The sequence below is a fragment of the Haematobia irritans genome, chromosome 1, assembly GCF_050003625.1.
Source record: "Haematobia irritans isolate KBUSLIRL chromosome 1, ASM5000362v1, whole genome shotgun sequence".
In the NCBI taxonomy this organism is placed as follows: Eukaryota; Metazoa; Arthropoda; class Insecta; order Diptera; family Muscidae; genus Haematobia; species Haematobia irritans.
This window is the reverse complement of record NC_134397.1, coordinates 186,978,769-186,993,101: the sequence shown is the minus strand read 5'-3', so window position 1 is coordinate 186,993,101 and position 14,333 is coordinate 186,978,769. Positions and strand designations below refer to the sequence as shown.

Genomic DNA, 14,333 nt, shown 5'->3' with positions numbered 1-14,333 from the left:
TAGAAAAATTTCTTAAAATTTTATTTCTATAGAAAATTTTGTCGAAATTTTATTTCTATAGAAAATTTTCTCATAATTTTATTTTTATAGAAAATTTTGTCAAAATTTTATTTCAGTATCAGTAATCAGGAAAACTAACCTCCGACACGGATCACTCGTCACCATGACAATGCGAGCTCTCACACATCGGCTCAAACAACTCAATTTGTTAGAACTAAAAACATCGATTTGAGAGGTCATCCGCCGTATCGCCCTAACTTGGTACGGTAAAACTTCTTTATATTCCCGTACGCGAAAAAATAAAAGCGGTTGCATGTTTGAGGAGATACCTTAATCAGTGAGTGAGAAAAGTGCTTCGACGATTGATTCAAACCCATGCACAATTTTACGTACCTTAACAGGGAAATATTTTGGTTTGCGATTTCTAATATTTGTTTAATCCAGGCAAAATTCCAAATGAAAAATTCCGTTGAAATCTGGGGAAAATATGAGGTTTTCTATCATAATCGGACGTACATATAATACAGCTGCTATATCTAAATCTGGACCGATGTGAACCAAATTTAGTAAACTTTGTAATAATATTATTATTTCTATGGTAATTATCATCATCATATGTTAAGGTTTAGAATTTTAGATTAGATCGTAAAACTTAATATAGTTCTCCTCCCACCCCGCCCAGTAATAAAGTTAACTAAAGACAAACAAAATTCAATTGCATTGCTCTGTAGTGCATAGTTCCTTATTCATTTTTGTTTTGTGTTTTTCTTTTTCTTTTTCTTTTTCTGTTTTCTGTTTTCTGTTTTTTTTGTTTCTTATGAACCTTGGGAACATGGGAATCGTATGTTGAATGTAAAGCTGTCTATAATTTCATTCATGTCATGTATGTTGCTGACTGAACTTACCATGTCTGCTGAAGCCGGTGCTCATGCCACCAGCTGTACCAATGGAATGAATCAAATTGGATTTATCGTATCCCTTACAGACGACCAAGTGAATGTCGTTACCAGCATTGCGAAGGACATTCACAGCATCCTGATGAGAGGCACCCAATAACGAGTTACCATTCACTTCCAGCAAACGCATGCCAACCTGCAAACGAAATGGCAAAAACAAAAATGTGAAATAAAACAAGGTTAGTAGAAGTTTACTAAGGAAAATATACCATGCATAACTAAGGAACAAGGAATTTCAAGTACACATTGAAAAAATCTAGAGGAAACTTAGAACGCAACGCATGTTCTAAAGTTACCTAACGTTGATTGTGCATCTAATGCAGCCCCCAGCAGAAAAAAATTGGATGTTGTTCTTAAGGCACAACTTTGAAAGCACTTCCACAAATGTCCTCCCAAAGTTGTTACTAAATTTATCTATACAGGAAGAATCAATAAAACGGTAAAAATTATTAAAATTTTGAATAAATTTTCCATACAAATAAAATTTTGGCAAAGTTTTCTATAGAAATACAATTTTGACAAAATTGTCTATAGAAATAAAATGTTGTGCTTGTTGTTGATATTGTTGACTTTTTTATTTTAATTTTTATGATTTTTTATCTCATAATCTCGGCTATAGGTCTATAAATTAAACTTGAAATTGTTGGTTTCTTGTCGTTTTATTTTCCGATATTTCGGTTGACTTCGTCAGAACCGTTTTTACGGACTTTCTCCGCTGTCTTGTTACTTCGATGTCTGTTTTTCTACTGTTTTTCCAAAAAAAAAAATTAAAAATAAAATTTTGACAAAATTTTCTATAGAAATAAAATGTAGACAAAATTTTCTATAGAAATAAAATCTTGACAAAATTTTCTATCGAAATAAAATTTTGACAAAATTTTCTATAGAAATACAATTTTGACAATTTTTCTATAGAAATAAAATTTTGACAAATTTTCTATAGAAATAATTTCCTATAGACATAAAATTTAAAAAATTCTATAGCAATAAAATTTTGAAAAAATTTTCTATAGAAATAAACTTTTGACAAAATTTTCTATAGATATAAAATTCTGTCAAAATTTTCTATAGAAATAAAATTTTGACAACATTTTCTATAGAATTAAAATTTTGACACAATTTTCTATAGAAATAAAATTTGGACAACATTTTCTATAGAAATAAAATTTAAAAAAATTTCTATAGAAATAAAATTTTGGCAAAATTTTCTATAGAAATAAAATTTTGACAAATTTTTCTATAGAAGTATAATTTTGAAATAAAATTTTGACAAAATTTTCTATAGAAATAAAATTTTGATAAATTTTCTATAGAATTAATTTCCTATAGAAATAAAATTTAAAAAAAATCTATAGAAATAAAATTTTGACGAAATTTTCTATAGAAATAAAATCTTGACGAAATTTTCTACAGAAATAAAATTTTGACGAAATTTTCTATAGAAATAAAATTTTGACGAAATTTTCTATAGAAATAAAATGTAGACAAAATTTTCTATAGAAATAAAATTTTGACAAAATTTTCAATAGAACTAAAATTTTAACAAAATTTTCTATATAAATAAAATTTTGAACAAATTTTCTATAGAAATAAAATTTTGCCAAATTTTCTATAGAAATAAAATTTTGACAAAATTTTCTATAGAAATATAATTTTGACAAAATTTTCTATAGAAATAACATTTTGACAAAAATGTTATATAGAAATAAAATTTGGATAAAATTTGCTATATAAATAAAATTTGGACAGCATGTTCTATAGAAATAAAACTAAAAAAAAATTCCAAAGAAATAAAATTTTGCCAAAATTTTCTATAGAAATAAAATTTTGACAAAATTTTCTATAGAAATATAATTTTGACAAAATTTTCTATAGAAATAACATTTTGACAAAAATTTTATATAGAAATAAAATTTGGATAAAATTTGCTATATAAATAAAATTTGGACAGCATGTTCTATAGAAATAAAACTAAAAAAAAATTCCAAAGAAATAAAATTTTGCCAAAATTTTCTATAGAAATAAAATTTTGACAAAATTTTCTATAGAAATAAAATTTTGACAAACTTTTCTAAAGAAACAAAATTTTGACAAACTTTTGTATAGAAACAAAATTTTGACAACATTGTTTATAGAAATAAAAATTTAAGGAAATTTCCTATAGAAATAAAATTTTGAGAAAATTTTGTATAGAAACAAAATCTTGACGAAATTTTCTACAGAAATAAAATTTTGGCGAAATTTTCTATAGAAATAAAATTTTGACGAAATTTTCTATAGAAATAAAATGTAGACAAAATTTTCTATAGAAATAAAATTTTCTATAGAAATAAAATTTTAACAAAATTTTCTATAGAAATAAAATTTTGACGAAATTTTCTATAGAAATAAAATTTTAACGAAATTTTCTACAGAAATAAAATATTGACAAAATTTTCTATAGAAATAAAATTTAAAAAAAAAATCTATAGAAATAAAATTTTGACGAAATTTTCTATAGAAATAAAATCTTGACGAAATTTTCTACAGAAATAAAATTTTGACGAAATTTTCTATAGAAATAAAATTTTGACGAAATTTTTTATACAAATAAAATGTAGACAATATTTTCTATAGAAATAAAATTTTGACAAAATTTTCTATAGAAATAAAATTTTAACAAAATTTTCTATATAAATAAAATTTTGAACAAATTTTCTAAAGAAATAAAATTTTGCCAAATTTTCTATAGAAATAAAATTTTGACAAAATTTTCTATAGAAATATAATTTTGACAAACTTTTCTATAGAAATAACATTTTGACAAAAATTTTATATAGAAATAAAATTTGGATAAAATTTGCTATATAAATAAAATTTGGACAACATGTTCTATAGAAATAAAACTAAAAAAAAAATTCCATAGAAATAAAATTTTGCCAAAATTTTCTATAGAAATAAAATTTTGACAAAATTTTCTATAGAAATAAAATTTTGACAAACTTTTCTATAGAAACAAAATTTTGGCGAAATTTTCTATAGAAATAAAATTTTGACGAAATTTTCTATAGAAATAAAATTTTGTATAGAAATAAAATTTTAACAAAATTTTCTATAGAAATAAAATTTTAACAAAATTTTCTATAGAAATAAAATTTTGACGAAATTTTCTATAGAAATAAAATTTCAACGAAATTTTCTACAGAAATAAAATTTTGACAAAATTTTCTATAGAAATAAAATTTTAATAAAATTTTCTATAGAAATAAAATTTTGACAAAATTTTCTAAAGAAATAAAATTTTGACAAAATTTTCTATAGAAGTATAATTTTGACAAAGTTTTCTATTGAAATAAAATTTTGACAAAATTTTCTAAAGAAATAAAATTTTGACAAAATTTTCTATAGAAATAAAATTTTGACAATATTTTCTATAGAAATAAAATTTTGACAAAAAATTTTTATAGAAATAAAATGTTGACAAATTTGCTATTGAAACAAAATTTTGACAAAATTTTCTATAGAAATAAAAATTTGAGCAAAATTTCTATAGAAATAAAATTTTGAAAAAGTTTGTGTAGAAATAAAAATTTGAGAAAATTTCCTATAGAAAATAAAATGTTGACAAAATTTTTTATATAAATAAGTGATGCAAATTCAGTGCAATGGCTGTTAAAATGGTGGATAAGCCCATGATAAATAAATCACTTCTGTGCCACTTTTGTATCACTTCCGGGTACAAAAAGGACAGTTTCATTACTTCTTTGGCAATGCTTTTGTTGTTCGGCTGTTACGCAAAAACAAGCATAATTTCTTCCTCCCAAACAAAATTTAAGACTAATGAAGTCTTTTATTGATAAAAAGTTGCCTCTTTAAAGGCAAAAAAAAATTTTGTTTATGATAGCCGTTGCCATGTTTACTCCCAAGAACTGTGCTTAACCGGGTCCGAAAATTTCGTTTACCAGACACGAAATTACTTTTTATTAACAAAAAATCTCTGTAAAATTTTTTCCAGTACTCGAAGAAGAAAATTAAACATGAAATACCTTCAAAGTATAATAAATTGAAATGTAAACGAATAACGAATTCGAATTTAATATAAAATACAAATGTAAAATTTTCAAGAATAGTGCATAGGGAGTAGTTGTAGTGCGGTGGCGACTTTGAGTATTTTTCGATAAGTTTCTTGGATTTTCCTTTTTATCCAAAGGATATACAAGAAAATCCTTTTTTCGAATTCGTTTTCTCAAAACACACACACACAAAACAAAAACATGATTCTCAAAGCTTTTTATTTTGATTTCAGCTTTCAACATAAAATGCAATGGTTTCCCTTTTTTGTGGTATCTTTGTTGGATATTCGTATTTCCGCTGATGTTGACGATGATGCTGTTGCTTCTGCTACCACTACTGTTGATAATGTTTCTTTTTTTTCTGCCAAGGGCTTTCATTTCATGGAGTCTCATTATGGTTTATTGTGTAGTCGAAACCCTTGGGAAATTGCAACAGAATATCAAACAATTGGAATTCAAACTTCAAGACAAATAATATCGCAAATGAAAATGGCTACAAAAAAACAAAATAAATAAACGGGATATATAAACCAACTAAGCCATGAATTATTTATAGTGTTACTCAATGTCGATTTGGAGTTTCTTTGCTTTTGCTTTTGCTTTAAGAGAATTAAAAAGAAGAAACAAATGATAAAACGTTGAGACTAAAGCCTATATTTTCTTTTCAAAAGTATAACGTCTTTACTTGGATTTACTTGAAAACTAATATGAAAAATTAATATCAAAATACTTAGGGGATTAGTTAAAAAACAGAGATGCAAAATCGTCTATAGCCTATATTTGAGGGTTTTTTATTTGTATCCCATAGCTTCAATATCTCCATTAATTTTAAGATTATTACTTTAAATCAATAATTTTTACTTAATTTAAGAATAATTTGCCATACTTGTTTGTTTTATTTTAAATAAAATTTTCCTTAATTGTTTGCTAATTGCGCTTCCAACAATTTAGTTTGCATACACAGAAAAAAAAAAGTTCGCTACTATGCGCAGACATTGACCATTCAGTCCATTGTAATACCAAACGTGGTGAATTTCTCTGTTATCAGTGAATGCTGCCCGATTAAAGGGTGATACGGTCAAAATTTGGTCAAGGGAAAACGCGTGTAAATCGGTGAAATCGTTTATTTAAAACATCAAATTAAATTTCTTTTTCAAGTTCAATATTCAGTTAGGCTTTCGCTTTTCCAAATCCGAATTGCCGGGATTCACGCTTGACACGTGCCATCAGATTTTGTACAGCCACCTTGTTCACATTCTTCGGCGCAGAAAGCCAGTTTGCCTTGAACTGCTGCTCGTCCTTAGCAGTTTTTTTGGTCTTCTTTAGGTTCCGCTTGACAATAGCCCAGTATTTCTCAATTGGGCGGAGCTCTGGCGTGTTGGGAGGGTTCTTGTCCTTGGGAACCACCTGCACGTTGTTGGCGGCGTACCACTCCATGGCCTTTTTACCGTAATGGCAAGATGCCAAATCCGGCCAAAACAGTACGGAACAACCGTGTTTCTTCAGGAAAGGCAGCAGACGTTTATTCAAACACTCTTTCACGTAAATTTCTTGGTTGACAGTCCCGGAAGCTATGAAAATGCTGCTTTTCAAGCCACAGGTACAGATGGCTTGCCAAACCAGATATTTCTTTGCGAACTTTGACAGTTTATGTGCTTGAAAATATCTGCTACCTTTCCCCTTCCTTTTGCCGTACGAGTATAAAACTCCTGTCTCGGAAGCTGCTTGTACTCGGCTTTGACGTAGGTTTCGTCGTCCATTACCACGCAGTCAAACTTCGTCAGCATCGTCGTGTACAGCCTCCGGGATCGCGCTTTGGCCGTCGTATTTTGTTTATCATCGCGATTTGGAGTCACTACCTTCTTGTAAGTCGATAGTCCGGCTCGTTTTTTTGGCTCGATGCACGGTTGTAGACGATACACCCAGCTTATTTGCGGCATCTCGGAGAGAGAGGTTAGGGTTTCGCTTGAAACTACCGGCAACTCTCTTTGTCGTCTCAGCGGCTTCCGGTTTTCGATTTCCCCCCGATTCAGACTTCCTGGCTGTCGACAAACGTTCCCCAAAAACTTTAATTACATTTGTAACGGTTGATTTGGCAACTTTTAGCGATTTTGCCAGCTTTGCGTGCGAGTAGCTCGGATTTTCGCGATGCACGAGCAAAATTTTTATATGCTGCTCGTCTTGCTTGGACGTCATTTTGACAACTGAAGAGTGAATTCCAAAATCAAAATAGGAGCAACATTCTACACGCATAAACTTTCAAAATGAGGGGTGTTCAGGTTTTTTAAATGCAAAATTGAAAGAAATACGTCAAGTTTATATTGACCAAATTTTAACCTATCACCCTTTATAGTACTTTTTATGCATTCAAAAGAAAAATGAGGTGAAAAACTGTCATACTGCTAGCAGTAACGTATACTTGGAAATAATTTCCATAGATTTCCGTAGGTACTACCACGTAACAAGAATGAAAAATACAATTTTTAAGAAAGTACAAAAAAGGTAGTTTTTGAGCAAAAAAGTACATTCACTAAATTTCAACAAAAATTACATTGGAGATTATTTTAAATACTTTGTTTACAAAATTTTCTATAGAAATAAAATTTTGACAATATATTCTATAGAAATAAAATTTTGACAAAATATTCTATAGAAATAAAATTTTGACAAAATTTTCTATAGAAATAATAGTTTGACAAAATTTTCTATAGAAATAAAATTTTGACAAAATTTTCTATAGAAATAAAATTTTGACAAAATTTTCTATAGAAATAAAATTTTGACAAAATTTTCTATAGAAATAAAATTTTGACAAAATTTTCTATAGAAATAAAGTTTTGACAAAATTTTCTATAGAAATAAAATTTTGACAACATTTTCTGAAGAAATAAAATTTTGACAAAATTTTCTATAGAAATAAAATTTTGACAAAATTTTCTATAGAAATAAAATGTTGACAAAATTTCCTATAGAAATAAAATGTTAACAAAATTTTCGGTAGAGATAAAATTTTCTGTAGAAATACAATTTTTACAAAATTTAAAAAAAAAAAAAATTTTGGCAAAATTTTCAATAGAAATAAAATTTTGACAAAATTTCCTATAGAAATAAAATTTTGACAAAATTTCCTATAGAAATAAAATTTTGACAAAATGTTCTATAGAAATAAAATTTTGACAAAATTTTCTATAGAACTAAAATTTTGACAAAATTTTCTATAGAACTAAAATTTTGACAAAATTTTCTATAGAACTAAAATTTTGACAAAATTTTCTATAGAAATAAAATTTTGACAAAATTTTCTATAGAAATAAAATTTTGACAAAATTTTCTATAGAACTAAAATTTTGACAAAGTTTTCTATAGAACTAAAATTTTTACAAAATTTTCTATAGAACTAAAATTTTGACAAAATTTTCTATAGAAATAAAATTTTGACAACATTTTCTATAGAAATAAAATTTTGACAAAATTTTCTATAGAAATAAAATTTTCACAAAATTTTCTATAGAAATAAAATTTTGGCAAAATTTTCTATAAAATGAAAATTTTGACAAAATTTTCTTCTATTTTCCCTTCTATTTGCACTATTTCTGAAGATAACAGAGATTGTATTAAATGATTTAAAATAAAAAATAGCAAAACTTTTTCTCAAATTCTGGCATATTTCCCTATTGCAACTAACGTTTTGGAAACAAATCAATTACGTCAGCACCAACTTAACTTGAAGAACACAAATATTTATTTTTAACTCTCCACGGGGTAGCCGTACAGAATACCAGTAATTTTAGCATTTCTGTGAATAAAATAATGCAGCAGTATGCAACAGTAGCACAACGTCAGCAATAATTCCAAGGACACCTCTAACAAGGGCCAGATTTCAACATACAAAGAAATAAAGGCCATTAAAAAATTATTCCATGAACAACTGGTCCTCAATGGCAAATGCAATCTGAGAAGTTAATACCAAACTACGGCAACTGAAAATTCCAACAAATTCTAAAAAAAAATCTGCAAATAAAAACTATTTTCCTTTTTTCCCACCACAATTGGATTGGGAGAACATTAATGGCATTACAGCAAGGATGAGTGCAAGCCTGTTTGGCATGGTATAGGAGTTACAAAATGGGTCACCTTACCTTAAGCCTTCCATCACGTCTGGCCGCTCCAACGGAATTTATTTTCGAAACAAATACACCCTCATCTGTGGGATCTACTGGATTTCCGCGTTGTCCATTAAGTCCACCCTTAATGTGCATGCCCAGGCGTTCGCCTTCGGTTTTGTTGATGATAATTTCCTGTGATTTATAACAAAATAACAAAAGAGATGGAAAAAAAAGAGAGAAAAATAAAATTGTAATAAAAGTAGAACTGTGATTTGTTTTTTGGTTTTTGCATAAACAGGGTAAACTATATATAGAGATACACAAATTAGGGTGTACCGCCGAAAAAAAGACAAACATGCGGGATTTCAGGAGTTGTTCTTAGTTTGGGACACATCAATTACGAATTTCTTAATTTGGTTTTATTTATTTCAATTAAATGTAGCTTTATTTAATTAATTATTAGGTCGAAAACCTTAGTTGTTAGTACCTTTATTTTTTGTATTTATCTTGATAATTTATTATGATTTTAAATAAACTAATAATAAAAATAATAATTAATTAATTAATATGCTAATTTATATTATATATTATTTAATTATATATATTACAACCAGAAGAAAGGGGAAAAACAATTTTGATTTTCCAATTAAAATTGTTGATAAAAACGAGCTCGAGGTATGTGTTTTTGTTTTTATTTATTTTTTCTTCATTATTTCGTCTTTTCATTGAAAGACTTCATCGGGAAAATTTTTTGAAAACTACAAAACTATTACACCTACTTTTGAGTAGAACTTAACGACTCAGAGTCTGTTGTCATACTCTGCTGAATAAACAATAAATAAAAAAACACAGATATCAAGCTCGTTTTCGTCAATAATTTTAATTGTGAAAATATTTTATTAATTTCAATATGATACAAGTAAGTTAATACTTTTAGTAAAATATAAGAAAATTTATTAAATTAATTTTTCTGTTATTTAAGAAAATTTAATATTCTGAAGAAGATGTTAAAAATTTCGTTGACTTTTTTTGGGGACCTCGTTTTTATCAATAATTTTAATTGGAAAAATATTTTATTAATTATGATACAAGTAAATTAATAATTTTTGTAAAATTTAAGAAAATTTATTAAATGTATTTTCCTGTTGTTTAAGAAAATTTAATATTCTGAAGAAGATGTTAAAAATGTTGTTGACTTTTTTGGGATATATTTAATTTATAATTTATATTTAATTTAAGTTAAATAAAATACATTTATTACTTTTGTTTTTGTGAAATTTAAAAAATAAATTACACTTTACTTTAAAATTTTAATTTTATTAATTCTTAAATTAAGAGATCAGTAAAATAAATTACAAAAAATTTAATTATACTAAAATAAATTCCATTTAATTATTATACATTTTTTTCTATTAAAATAATTTTATGAAAAATTAATCAATTTATTTAAAATAATTTAATTTTGCAAAAACTATAATCTAACAATTTCTATTGACAAAAAAAAAGTAAAATCAGCTATAGAAATTTTCGTTGACTTTTTTTCTAAATGTATATTTAATTTATTGCTTATATTTAATTTACTTAATTTTTTTGGAAATTTAAAAATAAATTATATTATATAGTTATTAAAATATAATATAATTTATTTTGAAATTTCCAAAAAAATTAAGTAAATTAAATATAATTTATCCTCTATTATATTTTATCCTTTTTTAAATTAATTCAACTAAATCAATTCTATTAAAAACTAATTAATTTTGAATTATTTTTTTTACAGTTTTCAAAATCTAACTGAAATCCGATAATTTGCAAGAATTAAAATTAAGTAAAATCGGCAACCCGTGTAAAAATTGAGAGATCTAATTTAATATGAGTAGATAGATATGATTAGATCCGAAAAATGGTAGGATATCTGATTAGATTTCTCAAACAGATATGGTTTGTAACAAGCTTGTTATACACTTCACCACTACTGTGGTACAGGGTATAATAAGTTTGTGCATTTGTATGTAACGCCAAGAAGAAGTAATCATAGACCAACCTTTTAGTATACGGATCGGCTTAGAATTAAATTCTGAGTCGATTTAGCGATGTCCGTCTTTCTGTCTGTTGGTGTATATTTGTGTGCAAAGCTCGCAGTTTTAGTCCGATTGTCCTAAAATTCGGTATAGGGTCCTGTTTCGACTCAAAGACGATCCCTTTTGATTTTGGAAAAAATCGGTTCAGATTTAGATATAGCTGTCATATATATTTTTCACCGATCTGGTCATAATTGCAGTGTATATCAACCGATCTTCCTCAAATTCCGTACATCTGAATAATTTATGAGTCTGGAAAAACTTGCAAAATATCAGCCAAATCGGGTCAGATTTAGATATAGCTCCCATATATAGCTTTCGCCCGATTTACACTCATTTGCCCACAGAGGCCAATTTTTTACTCCGATTTAGTTGAAATTTTGCATAGGGAGTATAATTAGCATTGTAACTATGCGTGCCAAATTTGGCTGAAATCGGTTCAGATTTAGATATATCTCCCATATATATCTTTCGCCCGATATGGACTAATACGGTTCCAGAAGCCAGAGTTTTATCCCAATTTGGTTGAAATTTTGCACTAGGATTACAATTAGTATGGTAGTCCAGTGTGCCAAATTTTATTGAAATCGGTTCAGATTTAGATATAGCTCCCATATATAGCTTTCGCCCGATTTACACTCATATGACCACAGAGGCCAATTTTTTGCTCCGATTTAGGTGAAATTTTGCACAGGGAGTAGAATTAGCATTGTAGCTATGCGTGCAAAATTTGGTTGAAATCGGTTCAGATTTAGATATATCTCCCATATATAGCTTTCGCCCGATTTACACTCATATGACCACAGAGGCCAATTTTTAACTCCGATTTAGTTGACATTTTGCAGAGGGAGTAGAATTAGCATTGTAGCAATGCATGCCAAATTTGGTTGAAATCGGTTCAGATTTAGATATAGCTCCCATATATATATTTCGCCCGATATGGACTTATATGGCCCAGAAGCCAGAGTTTTACCCTAATTTACTTAAAATTTTGCACAAGAAGAACAATTAGTACTATAATCAAATGTGCCAAATTTTATTGAAATTGGTTCAAATTTAGATATAGCTCCCATATATATCTTTCGCCCGATATGGACTAATACGGTCCCAGAAGCCAGAGTTTTACCCCAATTTGGTTGAAATTTTGCACAGGGAGTAGAATTAGCATTGTAGCTATGCGTGCCAAATTTTGTTGAAATCGGTTCAGATTTAGATATAGCTCCCATATATAGCTTTCGCCCGATTTACACTCATGTGACCACAGAGGCTAATTTTTTGCTCCGATTTAGTTGAAATTTTGCACAGGGAGTAGAATTAGCATTGTAGCTATGCGTGCAAAATTTGGTTGAAATCGGTTCAGATTTAGATATAGCTCCAATATATAGCTTTCGGCCGATTTACACTCATATGACCACAGAGGCCAATTTTTTGGTCCGATTTAGTTGAAATTTTGCACAGGGAGTAGAATTAGCATTGTAGCTATACGTGCCAAATTTGGTTGAAATCGGTTCAGATTTAGATATAGCTCCCATATATAGCTTTCGCCCGATTTATACTCATATGACCACAGAGGCCAATTTTTAACTCCGATTTAGTTGAAATTTTGCACAGGGAGTAGATTTAGCATTGTTGCTATGCGTGCTAAATTTGGTTGAAATCGGTTTGGATTTAGATATAGCTCCCATATATATGTTTTTCTGGTTTCGACAAAAATGGTCAAAATACCAACATTTTCCTTGTTAAATCGCCACTGTTTAGTCGAAAAGTTATAAAAATGACTCTAATTTTCCTAAACTTCTAATACATATATATCTAGCGATAAATCATATATAAACTTTTGAGAAGTTTCCTTAAAATTGCTTCTGATTTAAATATTTCCTATATTTTTTTACTAAAATTGTGTTCCGCCTTAGTGCATTAGCCAACTTAAATTTTGAGTCTATAGATTTTGTAGAAGTCTATCAAATTCTGTCCAAATCGAGTGATATTTATATGTATGTATTTGGGACAATCCTTTATATATAGCACCCAGCACATTTGACGGATGTGATATGGTATCGAAAATTTAGATCTACAAAGTGGTGCAGGGTATAATATAGTCGGCCCCGCCCGACTTTAGACTTTCCTTACTTGTTTCGGTTTGCGACTGTCGCAAAGTTGTAAACGTCGTAAACGTCATATACGAGTCGTAAATGTAGAAAAAGTAGCTAACGTCGCAAACTCAAAATACTTCAGTGCCTTCAGCTACCCAGCAAAAACTCCTATTACCAGGTATGAGTACAAGTATGCCTGCGCCAAAATGGTAACAACTTCCTTGTACATATATCAGTAGTAATACTTTTACACGGGCATGACATTGGAGGAAAGTGCTTCCGTGCAAGCATACCAGCAGTCGAAAAATAAGTACTTCTTCGCAAGCATACCAGCTCTTCGAAAATAATATCTTTACCATAAAGATACCCAAAAACTGCGAGCTCACCCCTGTTGTTTTGTAATCCAATCCAATATACCACGCTCCTCGACATGGATCTATTCAATGATACTATTTTGTAATATAAATTATGTACTATACAACTTTAGAAAACAGAGATATATTTTATTGGAAATTTTTTCTGAAATATAATTTGGCATTACTTATCGGTGCTATTAACGGTGCATACTGTAGAGCCGAACCCGGACCTCGAGATATGATTTTGATTACCGGTATTAATAGAAAGAATCACTTTTTGCCTTCACAGGTAAGTTATTATTTTTAAATCCCAGGTAATACTACAAGTAGTAACTTTTTGATTACCGGTATTACTGAAAGAATCACTAGTGCTTACCCAGTTTTTGCTGGGTACAGTTATTAACGTGTTAAAAAAAACAACTTGAGAATAGAGTTATTTCAATTGGAGACTCCAAGCCAAAATTACTTAATGGCGCAGTAAACAAGACGGTCGGTATTCGCTCATCCTTTCTTTCCATAATTTCTGCAAAAACTGGAAGGAAGGAAAACTACTTAAGTCTAGCGTAAGTGAATTTTTGTTTAGAGAGCATTTTATAAAATCATTTTTCGCTTATTAGAGCCCATTTCCATAATAATTAAAATTTTTCAAAATTCTAGTTAGTCAACTAAGGCTTGGGTGGACATTATAGACC

General features: G+C 28.2%; 1 protein-coding gene across 12 annotated transcripts in view; it reads right to left on the bottom strand.

The window, feature by feature from the left end:
* The window catches only part of scrib (scribble planar cell polarity protein), a 712,308-nt gene that overhangs the window by 269,505 nt on the left and 428,470 nt on the right, over positions 1-14,333 (bottom strand). For all 12 annotated transcript variants that reach the window (XM_075292328.1, XM_075292330.1, XM_075292336.1 and 9 more), the window contains 2 exons: positions 9,148-9,306; positions 906-1,092 (listed from right to left, as the gene is read on the bottom strand). In XM_075292328.1, the coding sequence (XP_075148443.1) occupies positions 906-1,092; positions 9,148-9,306 (346 nt within the window). The remainder of the gene's footprint in view (positions 1-905; positions 1,093-9,147; positions 9,307-14,333) is intronic.